The 15,534-nt window shown below is 40.9% G+C and overlaps 1 protein-coding gene across 1 annotated transcript in view; it reads left to right on the top strand.

The window, feature by feature from the left end:
* The first annotated feature begins 12,213 nt into the window (after nt 1-12,213).
* Nucleotides 12,214-15,534, top strand: part of LOC118412528 (glutamate receptor ionotropic, delta-2-like) — a 30,502-nt gene continuing 27,181 nt past the window's right edge. The window contains exons 1-2 of the mRNA XM_035815426.1: nt 12,214-12,505; nt 15,153-15,311. Of these exons, the coding sequence (XP_035671319.1) occupies nt 12,427-12,505; nt 15,153-15,311 (238 nt within the window). The 5' untranslated portion in view covers nt 12,214-12,426. The remainder of the gene's footprint in view (nt 12,506-15,152; nt 15,312-15,534) is intronic.

Raw genomic sequence — 15,534 nt, 5'->3', positions numbered from 1 at the left:
ACAAAGACATAGATGGGCAGGATAAAGCGATTTTCTTCATTCAGAAACGGGCTGGCATGCTTGGCAGTCGCGAATGAGGATTACTTTTCAACGGATTTTCTTTGCTCCACAGTTATCTCTAGGTCTCTACAGGAGGACAAAGCGTACTTAACCTCCTACCTCAACGGTGATTTTCTAGGAATTCAGAGTAATCTGCCCACTCAGGTGTAACCTTTAAGACTAGTTCCTGGCGTCACCAGAATTGTTTTCCCGGACCTGGTTCCATGCTTTCTACTGTGATATACGATTTCCAGATCAATCATGACTAGAGTAGAGGAATGAAACTGAAGCTTGGCATCATTAAATTTAACGGTATAAGCAGGGATCCTTTACCGGTTGTAAAAACAAATGATGGCAGAAGTTATGCATTTGGCTACTGCAGACAGCTTAATTTCTCCTCTTTTGAAAGATTTGACAGGTCTTCGTTAATCATAAAACGTTGATTTCCACATACACGGAAAACGTAGCATTTCCCCGTAATTGTCAGACTCATTTTCTGATGTTCTTCTTGGCAGCACAATCTTACAAACCATTCATGTGTAATTAACAATACTTTCAAAGTGGATTCAAATCAATCATTGCATTCAAGTGTAGTTACTATAAGAAGCCGAAGCTGCTTTGCTAATTCAGATAACACCCAATTGGCAGTCTAGGCACAGAGCAGTCTTCCAACATGGCCGACTTTGAGTGAGCATGTGTTCCGGTGAACTTGTCACCCACGGTAGAGTTATTGCCTGCAAGGTCGGTATAATCCTTCACCGCTCTCCCTTACACCACCAGCAATCGGGCCTACATTGGACCAGCCTTTATTAAGGCCAATCACTTGAGAGGGACAGAAGTGCACAAGCCGTGTCGCCCTTTATTAGCCCCAACCTACTTTCCTAGGAAGAAAGAGCAGAAAAGCCACGCTTCATTAACCGGAGGTCTGCACTCCTCTGCAAGGCAACCGTACAGGATGGCCGGGGACAAGTTGTCTCGCTTTTTAATTCGTACCTGTCTAAAGTAGACATGATGTAATGCTCATTTGAGACTGTATCAACGTAATTAAGTGCCAAGAAGATAACTGGCTATGGTTTCAATCAGAGAAAAAGGATCTGGTAAAACAGGCTTATAATCATCACAGAAAAAAATATTCAGAAATAATTATATTATTCGATGAAAGTATGACTTGTTTCCTTTGCAGTAAACCTTAGCATTAACTCACCAAACATTGATTTCGCTAATCATTCCTTATATGTTTTGTTTTATTTGTTATTACTTCCCAAACGGCGGGACATATAGCTCAAACGTACGCCAACGAGTATTGTAAATTGAGCAATTCTACACTTTGGGTTCAGAGAACATAACAAAATACTTCCTCATCCGCAAAACTTGTATATATCTTAGGGTTCATAGACATAGGATTCATAGACATTATCCGTTTTTATACAAGCAACTCCCAACCAAGGAAAATACACAGAAGATGAATACCAGAACAGAATTATCCTTCCTTTTCCTCTGGTGCTTACACAGTAATTCTGTCTTTTCTATCTCAATATAACATGATTTTCCGCAAGACAGAAGCATTCATCAATATGATGACCTTGAAGAAAACTTGAAGGATTTTTCTTTTGAGTAAGGTGCAGGTGTAACTGTAAGGTCAACTTTCCCTACACCTACGAATTCAGTCAATATCCATGATGGGTTATTAGGGTTTCTAAGTATTCTTTCAAAAAGTTAGTAGTAGTGTCATACATATTATCTGTTTATTTAGACTGAACGTCGCTTTGATACATGATCTTGGCTACCCATGATCACTACTGACAAATTGTTTTTAAGTTAGTTTTTAAGGTAATTGTTGTGAGACAGTTTGCTTGCCATTTCCGATTCTTGCCCAATCTTTATTTGAAGAATTCTATTTCATGTTTTTACATCCCCACGAAGTCATGTCATAGACAAAATGTACTTCTTAAAAGTCTTCCATGTGGTAGATCATAATTATGGCTTATAGCTTGGAGGCAGAGCACGGTCTTATCTGCTACCCTGAAATAGAGTATTTCATCACTGTCACTGCTTCTAGTCCACCTTTTCTAAAATTCATCACTCGATTTCTATTCTGTCAGGTTTACGGCGTACTGTGAGCCACAGCACATAAGGTTATGAGAGTGTCTGACCAGCGTAACCTACAATATGAATCTTGTTTGGAAAATTTATTGAACTCAATGAACAGCAACGGTAAATGGTTGATCTTCGTTCATGACCTCAACGCCAATAGCGCCAATTATAGTAATAAAAGGATATCTACAATCTCAATGGTAGCCCATTGATAGCAATGCTTTCAAGGTTTTATTACTTTTACAACTTCCAACACCAGAATCCAATTTCACCATGAAAGTTTCGCATAATCTGTCAACAACATAACCACAGTTTATCATGGCGGCTGACGATATTGTTTTCATTATTACTTCATAAATTCCGACATGTACAATCGTCCATAAATTGTATAAATCTTCCACATATAATGGTTGCAATCATCTGACTTCTGTAACCTGCCATTTTGTTTGCCATTATTGCCACAAGGCGGAGCGGATATTGTATTATTCTGAATAGGGTTATCTCACTTGACTGCGGCGTCGCTGCGATCATAATTGAACTTGTGTTATACTTCACAACCTACATTTTAAAACGTTAACGTAAGTTCCATTAAGAACGCATCGAAACTGTACAACTATAACTAAAAAGCCAACAAAAGACACAAAACTCATAAAAACATATTCGTTGAAATTCATTAGATGCTCGGTGATATATCGCCTTTACCAGGTATCTGTTGCAAATCAAACCTACTTTCAGCAAGGTAATATTCAAGTGCTGTAATTTTCACTTTATGAAATTCATGGACGTTGTGCTATACTCGTTCAGTCAGAATAGTTCTTAAGCAAACTAGGACCTTCCTGCATTTGTGCTGTTTGGGGTACAGCTAAACATTCTTAAAATCCCTAACTGCATACTTCCAAGGCATCACATCAATGCAAAAGTTTATTGTCTTCTTTGGTCACGATGAACCCTATTTTACTCTGTAACCATGTCAGCAAATCAAATATGCTATCAATCACTTTTGACAATTACTTTTCATCAATAGCGTCGGTTCCTACAGAAGTACTAAGCACTTCATATAGTCTTCATATAGAGCTTCCCCATTTTACCCATTGACCTAATAACACTTTGAGGCGTAACCACCTGGTTACGATGGACAAGTTCCCCTTGCAATATTCAGACAGGACCTCCGTCAGGTCAAAAAGATCAGGTCTTGATTGGCACTGGCCTCTCTTGTGAAGACTGTTCACGAAGTGCAACTTTAATTGCTGATCTAAATTCACCGAGCAGTGGTGTTCACTGCGCACCAATTATAGCAAAACAGGCCCTTTAAGTGGTCTTAACGACAGACCATTAGGGTGCCAATTTTAGCTGTTGTTTTTGCGCGGCCGAGACGTTTTACCCGCCTTTCTGCAGGCCTTTAAGTATCAGAAATATACGCTTGTTCTTAGGATGCCTTTTACTCACTCTAAAGTTTACTTAAGTGCCCAAGAGTCCCATTAAAGTTGAGAGGCGCCACAGAGTTTCGTCGTAACGTCAATACTGAAAATAGAATAAACACTGAAAAACACAACTCACTGTGCAGTCTACCAATAGAGTCATCGTTAGCATGCCACCCCATCCTACGCTTTATTGTGTGCAACCCTGTTAAGTTAATGCCTATGCCGTAGGGTGTTACGTTGAATATTTTAGTTTCTGACGTACATCCGTCGTCATACGTATATCTGCATTCGCAGTTTATTTTTAGTCAAAAATATTAGCGCGAACTACATATGCCTGTAGTTGAGAGTAGTTGTAACTCGTGAATATGCATGTTTAAGTTGGCTGCGTCCGAAGTTACATCGACAAACAGGTCCAGCTTTATCTGATATTCTGCTAAAAGGAAGTTATCCAATCTCAGATTAGTTTGAAGTGCTTGTATCTCATATTGGTTCATGCTAAGGGGGCAGCTTCCACAGGCTCACGGCACTTGCTGTCTGTGCGCCTCTAACTCCAGTGCTCTTGTGCTCGGAATAAGTCATTTTATGCCCTCTGACAGTTTCCTCTAGAACTGAAAGGACGTTTCAGTTGCACACTTTGAAATAGGATAAGTCAATAAAGGATGACTTTCCATATTTCCAACTATATAAGTGTCATGAAAACCCACGTGATTGGAAGTATATTATGCAAATTATGACTTGAATATGCAAAAACATTGGTTGGTACAGGTATCCGTTCGTTGAACTCTTGTCATTGATGTAAAGCGTTGTTTAGTGTGTTTGCGCCATGTGCACAAAATGATCTGGTCGGTGTTCCATTCACGTAGGTTAGTTGATAGTGACTATTTACAATAAATAGCAAAGAACTTCTGTAATACATACTCGTGGTGACGGGAATATATGCATGGACATCATCAAAACTATTGTCGCGAAGGTTAACGTTACCGATAAGACTGTAGATTATGTGACGTAATTCCGACCTCACCTCTGTCTTGTGCCTATACATCCGATGATTTTCAATGATGCAAATTGTCACGTCTGTCTTCTATGTAGACGCATTTATCGGATCGGGTTGATTTACTTTATACAAAAGAAGACTCTAGTTCTCTTACGCTCTAGATACTTCTGTAAGGGAAATGTTTCCATTGATGTAAATGCCTCCCGCAGCAGAAAACTGCGTTGTGTACATGATCTATTTCCTCCACGGGGAATATAACTTTAAGTAGCGTAGGTCACAGTTCAAGCCAAGACTTCCTGTCGGACTCAAGTCTTTATCGATTTTTCTCCCTAAGGAAAGAAAAGGAACCGTCGAAGCATTAAATGCTATTCGGGTACGCCCCATCATTTTGAAGTGCAGACATTGACACTCCATGCGGGAATGGTGTTTAACACTCGCAATGTTGCATTTAACAAGAAAACTTTGTTCCTTTTTGTCTCCTTTTTCGTTCTTTGTTGTGCCTCTTTCGTTATCGGGCGGAATTATGTCAAACCGTATTGTACAATGAGTTTTAAAAAAACGTCCTCAAGCCATAGAAAATGTTGCTTTGCATGTCAGGCTTGACTGTGTTTCTGCATTGAACATTTGAAACAAATGTCTTATTGTGGCTAATGATATGTAGATGTGCCATCCCAAGTTAGAAAATTGAAGTTGAAGTTAAATGACAAAAAGTTATTGTACCCATGAAGGCTGCCAATATAGAAGTTCACGTGAAGTAATTTCCTACCTCTTATCACAGTACCTTCCAGACGAAATCCTAATAATGCATTTTTAGTTAAGCTAATGATAACGTTTGTAATTATTGCCTTCAAACACATCCAAATTGCCCCCAGTTTCGTTGCTAAATATATAGAGATAGAAGCTCCCCGAAGAATTGTCGTGTTATCAAGTGGCAAACATCTGGAGCTACGTGGGTACTTAGTACATGCTGGCTGAGGAGTGCTGTTTTAATGCTAAACCTCAGCCAAGTCTCAGTCAGTCATTACATGTTTAGGTTGATTCCTCCTAATCTTGTAATTGGTTTTAACTTGAAATGTTAACGTCATAAGTGTCGACCTCCGTGACTAACAGCTGTACGTCCGTAAAGCATTTCCTACAAGGTCAGGAAGTGCTTCTGAGATGTGTAAGGCCGTTGTACCTTCAATGACGTAAAAACAGCGTGCCTCACAAATTAAGAAAAGACAGGAACAACAAGATTCCGGGGGAAAAAATCTAAATTTTCGTTTCTCATCATTTTTCTGTCTTCTGATGAACTGAAATCCATCGTGGTCATTGCCAACCTTGCTCTCTCGCAGTTTTTGTTTGCCATTTTTACTGTACCTTATTACATGTACTCTGCTCCCTTTATTAGCTTTTGGATTTTTTTTTCTGTTGTCAGAGGACCCAGCTCTCTGAAGTTAAGGTCTACCTTTAATGAGCAGAGCATCTTTGTGCAATGCCGTCTAACTAGTATCAGAGTACTGTTAGAGGTCGCAATATGCACATCTTCTATTAATACCGTGGGAAAGTATTATCTTGGCTTTCGGTAATATTGTGGCTTTTCCATGCATCCGTTATCAGAAGACATAATGGATAATTGCCATTCTGTACCTGCCCTACAGAATGACGCCATCACCTGCTGTGGTTATCAGATAAGAACAAAAAGCATCCACATGACAGTAATCATAGCTGTTCTGCAACGTTGCGAAGAGAAAGTGATAAATCAAGCCAAAGGTGCTGGTCTGGGCAACATTTTAGTGACACGACAGGATGAAGAAAATTGTCTTTGCGGTAATGGCGGAGAGATGGAATCACAGCCTTCAGGCATTGGCGGATTTATTTTGCGAACAGGTGCAAATAATGTGCGCTTTCGGGTGTGAAAAATAAGGAAGCTCACGGGCGCGAGGTCATATTGAATAACATCGTCTTTGCATTCGTAGCCATCCTAAAGCACTGGGCCCTAGTTTGCATCCTTAATGTTGTTTCAGTTGAAGCACAACAAAATGGCTGGTTCCAATAATTTCTTAACCCTCCAAATGAATACACTAACTACCGCACTTTTTAACGATAACATTTGCTGTACTCTAGTTAACTGCACTGTACAAAATGAAGTCTAGATTAATGAGTTGGGTAAGGTAAAGGCGATAACTATGTATACAGAATGTTGTATCGTTTTGTCAGGAGCAGGAGTACTTTCACCGCGAACATGAATACCCCAGCAATGCCATCACTCAGATGGGAAGATGGTATCTGAAGAGGCTGTATGGCTTTCAGCAGTGTCCTTCGCATAACCCTATCAATATCTGCTAGCAACACGCTCTCTGCTCCAATCTCGTGACTTGTGACATTATGCTGTTTCTTCCGAGATGCTGTCTCGAATTTCTGTATTCTCTATAGACCTTCAGCATGCATGCATCAAGACTGAGATAACAAGATGTTTCTCCTTTGGGAACATAGATGTTTTGAACTTCCTCCCCCAATTCTACACCCTGCTGGTAGGAGCATATAAGCAATAAATTGCTAAAACCATAGCAAAGGCTAGTATACACTGAACGTCTATTTCTGTCAATAGCAGATAGTAATTGCTGTAAGATAAATGCTGTAAGATGCTCCAGCGTTGACTTAATCAAAACATTATTCAGTAAATGTTAACACAGTTCCCTATTCAATTCTTTTTTTTTTCTATTTGCTTTTGGACAGACGAGGACGATGTGGCACTGCACTCAAGTTTTTGTAACTTATATTAACAATGCCACATACACGGTACAGACAGAAGGAAAGTCGTGTAAAGTGCCTTTCCCAAGGGCACAACGTCGGGGGCACGGTGGAAATCGAACTCAGGACCCATAGATTCCGAGCCGAAAGCTCTACCAGTTACGCCACGCCCGACGCCACTCCCTATTCAATTCACGTATTCTTTAACGATGAATTTATACATTCAAAATGCAAGCCATCAATTGCATTTGCTTCAGCTCAAGACATACATAGACAGGCAGTTTCTCGTATTGTTCTCGGGGAAATCTTGCATTCTCCTCATGCCTCAATAAGTTTCAAATGTTCTAGATAACGGTCATTTAAGGTCAGTTTTATTTGCTGAGTTGGTGTGACGAGGTGAATTTCAATGTGGTTGTGTAGCGTAGCGTAATGTAGTACGAACGTACCCTGCATGCCGATGTTAGATCTCCTCCAGATACATTTGTACGATGAACATTAATTGAGAAACTAACAAAAAACTGAATCTAAAAAATGTCAGCTTCGACATAATCTTCATTATTATCTTTATGAAAACTGCGAACAATTTAAATGGTCATGAAATGACTTTTATATTCTAATCAAGCAAAAGTTACGAGTAACCACCGGAGCCCCCAGCGGCGTCCATGCACGGGTACTTGGCAAGGACACGGTCAGGACAGGTCATTTGTCACACGTTCCAGCCTAATGAGACGGCGATGATTTTGACATTACTTCTGATATAATTACAGGCTTGTCAGGACCTGTGAATGGCAGGTCACCTTGCTTGCTTTAATAGCGCTTAAACCGGCATAGCTCTTCGTGAATGTAATCATGGGGCACTGGGGGCTAACTTTGTAAATGTTAACTTCTTCCTGATCTCAAAGTCAGTCTGCCTATCATCAAGAATAAGCATACTTGTCGGCTAAACATTCCAAACTACACACTACCTGCTTTAATGGCTATTTTATGCCGTTTCCATTACTTCAGATGCGATTTCAGCACAGGTGTGTTCGGTGCAGGTCCTGCATACTAAAATGTAACCTCGTTGATAAATGCTCACGTGTAACCTCGTTGGAACCAAAGTTCCATTATCACTTATTATCATCTAAACGTTGAAAGCAATTTTATTTGAATAGGGCGTGGCAGTTAACTGTACAAACCTAGATACAAGGGAGCACGTTAATTGCATGTATACGTCAGCTCCTTTGTTTCAACATAAGTTTTAGCCTCTGACTAATTCCATTTTCTGCCCAACCTTGGGAAAAAAAAACACCAAAAAAACAACAACATTGCATTGGCATTTGCATTTGTCATATTCTGCTGCTGTCGGTATGTCAGTCCATCACGGCATAGTATGACCTTACACCCAGTGGTTCCTGGTCTTCAGCAGGGGGTAAAAGGATGTCCATTAGATGTTCCCAGCAGATTGCCTGTAGCTCCCTTCAGCCAACATAAGAGTGACTCCTCGACCTGTGTGCTATTCAACCCTTTGTGTATTGAGTTTCACATTTTCTAGCCATTCCATTATACATGCGTATCGCTGTGTTAAGTTTCACATTTTCTGGCTGCTTTCCGTAGGTCGGCGGTTTTGATGGTCAGGTGGCATCATATGTTTAAGATATTTCGCCGCCATCAGGTAGAACGATGTTAGTGTTAAATTGTTGTCGGAGTTACGTCTTTTCACGTGTGCAGAGATATTGGACCATCAGGATACTTGCGTGTCTTTCTGTTGCACTGGTCCCAACTGTAGTTACAATGTAGATGTTGTAAAATATTTTAGACCGTAATGAGTATACAGGATACGTATACGAGGCAAGCGTTTGATCGATACTACAGTTTTAAACAAATTTTAAAGTACAGAACTTTTGTGTAAAAAATTGGGACTGGTTTTCCTTGACAGTTGATAAGAGACCACCGAATCTTGGCACAAACCCAGTTGCCCTGACTTGGACTTCTACATGTAATTGGGTGGCGGATTTGTTTGAAGCTACGTAAGCCCATATCCAGTTGTCGATACGACACGCTTGAGGAATGAGGGTAGCTATAAGCTACCAGTGTCACTCATAGAGGGTCACGTCTTTGACAGTGGTTGAAGTTGACAGATGTCCAATGCGCTCAGGCTAAAGTGCCTTAGTGTATTACCCGACACCAAAGAAGACAATTAATGACATAACCGTGGCCACTAAAATTAAATAGTTTAATTGGATATATTCCATACATGTATATTTTCAGCGTGGAATCGAGGATGGCTGACGTTTGCTCCACCGTCACACTAGACAGTGATTTATAAGTTCGGCCTTTGTAGGTTGATCTTATCGACGTTACGTAGAGAAGAAACGGTTAAGAGCACCGTGGCTTTGATCACACTCAGTCCGTTTTACACGTGTCGTATGGCCATCTACAATCAGGCCTGTAGAAGAAGATGTACCTCAAATGTAATCGCCTTTCATCCAGTAGCCGTTATCCAGGTTTTAACAACCACTAGTAAAGATGAGAGAAAACCATTATAACTCAAATTACTACTTTTTCATTTTCAGTTAATTTTATATCCGGCCTTACTTTAATAAACTGTGATCCCAAAACGTCATTAATTGCCACGACAATTCCGTAGCCGTTTTCTTTAAGTACAACGTAGGCATTCGTACACGTAAATGACAAACGTCCCGTCGGAAGTACAGGTCATTGTACAAGTCTCTGACATGTAGAGGGCGCGTCCACACCCAACACACCGTTTTTACCATATTGTAGGTCGGTGTCAGTATTGCGTTTCATGTTTTTATTTGCATTCATTTATACCAGTCAAGGACCGTGTCAGTGTTGTATTTCACAATTTTTCAACCATTCAGGTATATACTTGACACCAGTGCAGGACTTGGTGTGGGTTTCCTTCCATAGAGCTGCACAGGGAAAACATACCATCAGTATGCATTCGGCGTCTACAGTTCACAGATTAACAGCTGCTTGATGAGAACAGGCGTCTGCGAGCCATCTTCCTCTGCCTCCGGTAGAAAGGAAGCCTGTATATATCACAGAATTAGCATCATCCTCACGTACAGGTCAAACGGTGAAAAATACTGTGAAAGATAAGGTATTGCTAATAAAAGCCCTATTGGATGCTACACCAGAACATTTGCCTTGCATCATAATGCGATGATTGCAGTCCAATGCAATGTACGTGTTTTCCAGTTGTTGAAAGTTTGCTTTCGTGTCTTCGTCTACAGCTAAAACCCAATCATGGCGTTTCTACTTCCAATACGGTTCTTATGCTTGTGCTCATTAACTACCTGATGGATTACAACGGGTAGACTTCTTTATCCGCCGTATCTGTCTTCGGTCTTTATGTCGCGCTAAGACCTATAACAATCCATCGATGTGTGCACATTTCCTGCTGGAGATCCCGCTATCCCCGTCCTTGCACTTCCAACTCTTACAAATGGTGTAATAATGAAGCTCCTTATCGACCGTGTCTGCGAGACAGCCCGCCTTAATGTCTCAAGGAGGTTCTCCTTGCTGCTGTGATCCTTAGTAATTTATGACGTATGGGCTCTATTATCTAAAGACGCCGAAAGTGTGGCCATGTGCCGTTTACAGTGACACACCGCCATCTCTCAAGGGCACTTGAGGTATGGAAGATAATCCCAGAGATCACAAACACTGCCGTGGTAGTGTAAAGTAGCTCATAAATGGCTTTCGTGCCAACGCATCCAATGAACACAATATCTAAGTAACATATGGGACCCACACTCCAGATCGGACCATTATAACGTAGTCGGAGATAGTCGTCTGCTTTGCTTTATTCGCTATTTGAATGGTACCCAGAATATAACATCCTGAATGCCGAATTTTCTTTCCTTTGGCGAATAGGGTTTAGATTCATCCGACGTAATTTCTTGCGAGCACTCTGCAAAGTCAGGTTTGCATAATGTCAAAAACTTAAGGAAATCAATACTCTTCACGTTTTTCTCTAAGCTTAGACAATTGTGGCGTTAGCGATGTGATCTGAATCAGACAATATATGACTATGATTTTATATGATATTATTGCAATTGGTTTAGTGTGATTGGTTTGAAGTCGCAGTGATTATGTTATGAATTATTGAGCCTGTCAGAATTCCTCTAATGTAGTAATTGTCTCGTGCGCATGTTTTTGTATACCGCTGAAATAGAACGTATTCATCAACGTTGCCATCTGTGGTGAATTGGAGAATAGAACTGTACGTGACTTTGTATTCAACTCGAGTCTTCTATGAGGCACATGAGCATGTTCATATTACCATGCTTTATTCATTGTCACACTTACTTGTATATTTGTGTTTTCTGATTAATGGGTAAGCAGTTACACATGCACGGATCATGTGTTTTCTCAACGAATAAATACATGAGCTCTCTTGTTTCCAGAAAGTTATATGACAAACGTAACTTTTGAGAGAGTCTAATGACCAACATGGCCAGCTATCTGTGCAGGCAATACTTCTGAGTTATCACCAGTCGCCACGTCCCATATAACATTAAAGAAAACCCTATTTGCGGTAACAAACGTTGCTGGCCTGTATCTATTGCAGATGCTATTTCGTGGAAGCGCCGGTGCCTATTACGCTAGCTGATACTTTCAGACGTTGGATAAAATTCTCATTCCGTGCTTCGTGCCCTTCGGAATTGGGTAGGAATCTCCCCACACCAGATTCCCCACAGGATGCGCTGTCCTCTATCCTTTGATTGTTATTACCACCCCTCAGAGTCCAGACCCGGGGAAATTACTCTTCCTATATAAGTAAATCTCTCCTCCCCGAGCTGCGAGAACGTTTCATCAAATTGATCACAACTCGCGGAGGAGGCATCAATATTCCACCTGCCACGTGCTAATAATCCTCTTACCCATAATCCACCAGTCAAGACTGCTCAAACCGTGGGGAAAAGGGTTATTTGCTGGATGTTTAGCCAGAAGACGTCACTGCAGTAGAGCATAGTACGGCAGGTTTTCTATAAGCGTTGCTCTACCCACCGCGACACTTTAACTGAGTTGTATTTTGACTTTCCAAGCTGCTAGAGAAGCTGTCGGGAGGACATTATTCAGGTATAAACGAAAGGTCTGTCCAAGGCAGTTGTGGTGAGGCCTACGTCAAGCAAGATGACTGCATTAGTACTGTTAGCTACATTCCTCTGCTGGACTACCGTTGGCTCTGACCACACCGTAGATGTTCCTATTGGTGAGTCCATCCACATTTTAATTTCCTTATATAATTAGAGAGAGTGTATAGGATGCTGCATAAATGAAGAGTATTGTCATCGACAGACGGCTAACGCGTGCGATATTGGAGCTTCCAGTTTTTTGGATATTGTAACGGCTACAGCCAGCTGGCCACGAACGATCTGCAGAGACTATCATTTTTCCGATAATGACTTTACTCGCTTGACTGTCCATTGCCAGAGGGTATGGTTGCCAAACATCCATCATAAGCCTACACTGGCAACGGTTCGTTCTTTCTACGAGCTTTTTTTTTCATTTATCATCTTACATAAATGTTGTGCCCATATCAGTTTTAAGATTACAACACCGCATGTTCCAAATTCCCAATATTCGGTATTTTACAAAATAACAGATACCATGATAGTGATAAGAACGTGCTTGTCAAAACATTTTGCTATTCGTGACGTGGCGTTGCTTTAACCGGAGGGTACACCGTGAAGACATCCATCCGTGTGGGCGTAGTAATCGAACCTAGGGTGGAAAGTGCACTTCAGCTACGCTAGATTTAGCACATGGAAAAAAGCTATTGCGCCTCAACGTTGAGTAATCTTTCACTGGCTCCTGCAACAATATTCTCTCACCGCAACGACCGCGATCTAGGTGATACTTGGCTAGACTGTGAGTGAACCTCCGGCCTGACAGAGGCGTACCTGTACAGGCTGTATCACCCTTCAGCGCTATGGCCCATAGCGATATGATTTCAGCACGATGGTAGAAGTATGGCAATCCCAGCACCGGTACACAATCACGACGGGATTTTAGTTTATAGTTTCTATTCCCTAAAGGCAGATGCACGGCAGACCTTCATCTTTGAAGATATGTCTAAAACTTAGGGAGTAACTTGTGTCTTTTGCATGGTGTTCCAGTCAGTATTACTGCACAAATTACAATTTTGCAATTGATGATTAGTGTCCTAATCTTCTTCACAGAGAAGGGCCGCATATACACACAAACACACACACATATACACAAACACACACACACACACACACACACACACACACACACACACACACACACATACACACACACACGTACACACATACACACACAAACAAACACCACCTTAATTCTCTAGTGTAATAGACTGAACCCCGAATTCCCTTATGGATTTATATATGATTGCAGTATCTTATATTAGGGGCGGGGACGATAATTGAGTTGCCACTATGGGAGGAATGGATTATTATAGCCAGACCTAAACTCGGGGTATGTATGCAGTTTACCAGCCAGCCTTTGATGTGTCATTTTGCTGTTTATAATATCTGGCATTTACGTCGTGCGTCTGTGTGGCGTTTACATTTTACTGTTTCTGGAGTTTTGTTTGACATCCACCCATCAAAACGTTTACCAGAAATACGAAGCAAAATCCAGTCAGTTGTAGAGAGTAATCCCCTGGTTGCTTAAAAGCCTTACCTTTCATGATTTATTTGTTTATAGATACACTCCCGTTCATTAGATGATCCGTTTTAGTCTGTTGCCTTTCCCGTCACGAGGCTATCAGTCTTATTTTCTGTATACACCAGGGAGCATGTATTAATTGATTTTACCAAACAATACCAATACGCTTTGCCGTATGGCGTTACTGCGATGACAATCTCCCATTCGTCTGGGAGAAACCTGACAACATCATCCCCACGTATTGCGGTACCGAACAACCTGGTGGAAACGAGTGAAGCGTTTAATCAATATATTTCCTAATATAATCTTTTATTTGCCTCTGTGGGATTTCTCAGCGCACTGTGCGACACGAAGTCAATAAAATGCTGGCGTTTATTCCAGGTGGACAGCCATCCATTTTCACATCTCGCCTGGAGCGGTGCCCAAACGGCCATTACGAAAAAAGGTTGTCTCCAGCCACTACTTTCGCATTTTTAAGAATCCCTGAGCTACGTCCTCTGAGAACTATTATCTGTTGTGAACCCTGCATCTGTATTCTTCAGTATTAAGTTATGGATACCAATCTCCCATCTTTGTTTCGTGGCATGAAGACAAAACGGTGATTGAAGTCGTGACTGAAAAGCAAGTTACTTTCAGCAAACTACTAGGTGGCCTTTCATCACAGTCAAGAAAAAAGATCAAAACACATCTTGGTAATCCCTCTGCTTTGCGGCTTCAGTAGACTATATCATTACCTGCCCCTTTCGCAGACCTTTGCGTAGACTGACAGGCGGGAACTAATCGTGACCTAATACCATGTGACGACCTTTGTTAGAGCCTGTCCTTTCAGATCCATGGATACATCAGTAGCTTCTACATCTTGTTGGCCATTCAAATAGCCAGTATTGCATTGCTCCACGGGTGTCTATTGTTAAACAAAGTAGGATGGTAGTATAGCAACACTAAGTCTAACTTTGGAAAATCTAAATCCTAAGCAAACTTCTTAGATATCTACATATAAATTAGTTTCATCATTTTCGACTTATGCTGTTATTTTAATTGATAGCACATTTTGTACAAAACGTGAAACTTGTTCTTTCATTCTTTCATCATGGTGTCGACTTGCTGAAGCTCTTTCTCGCAGCAATTTTCCATTGTGGGAGTTGTTTCATAACGTTTCATTTCATAGCGTTTCATTTGTTGTTGGAATATTCTTTTATCTTCAGGCGCTATATTTGACAAAGCTCGAAGTGCTGAAGAAGAAGAAGCCTTCGGCTACGCGATTACGCGAATCAACGAGGACAAGAGAATCCTACCACAAGCTCGACTGATCCCCCGTATGGAGGAGGTAGACAATGGCGACGGCCTTCTTCTCGTCGAAAAAGGTACTTGCTTTCTTTTTAATAAGAATTTTCTGTGCATGGTCTATCGCTTAAAAACAGTCGGAAATATTAACATTTTTGATAGTTGTTCGTAGAGAATACATTGTGCTGAATGAAAGGCACGATCAGTAATAGCCACACTAATGGTAATTACAAGTAACAAAATTGTTCTTGCCTCTCATGAATTACGTTTGTTCTTCTTGTCTGACTAGTGACAGAAAAATCA

This window comes from Branchiostoma floridae, chromosome 3, assembly GCF_000003815.2.
Source record: "Branchiostoma floridae strain S238N-H82 chromosome 3, Bfl_VNyyK, whole genome shotgun sequence".
Taxonomy (NCBI): Eukaryota; Metazoa; Chordata; class Leptocardii; order Amphioxiformes; family Branchiostomatidae; genus Branchiostoma; species Branchiostoma floridae.
The sequence above is the reverse complement of the archived record's forward strand: the minus strand, read 5'-3'. Positions and strand labels throughout refer to the sequence as shown.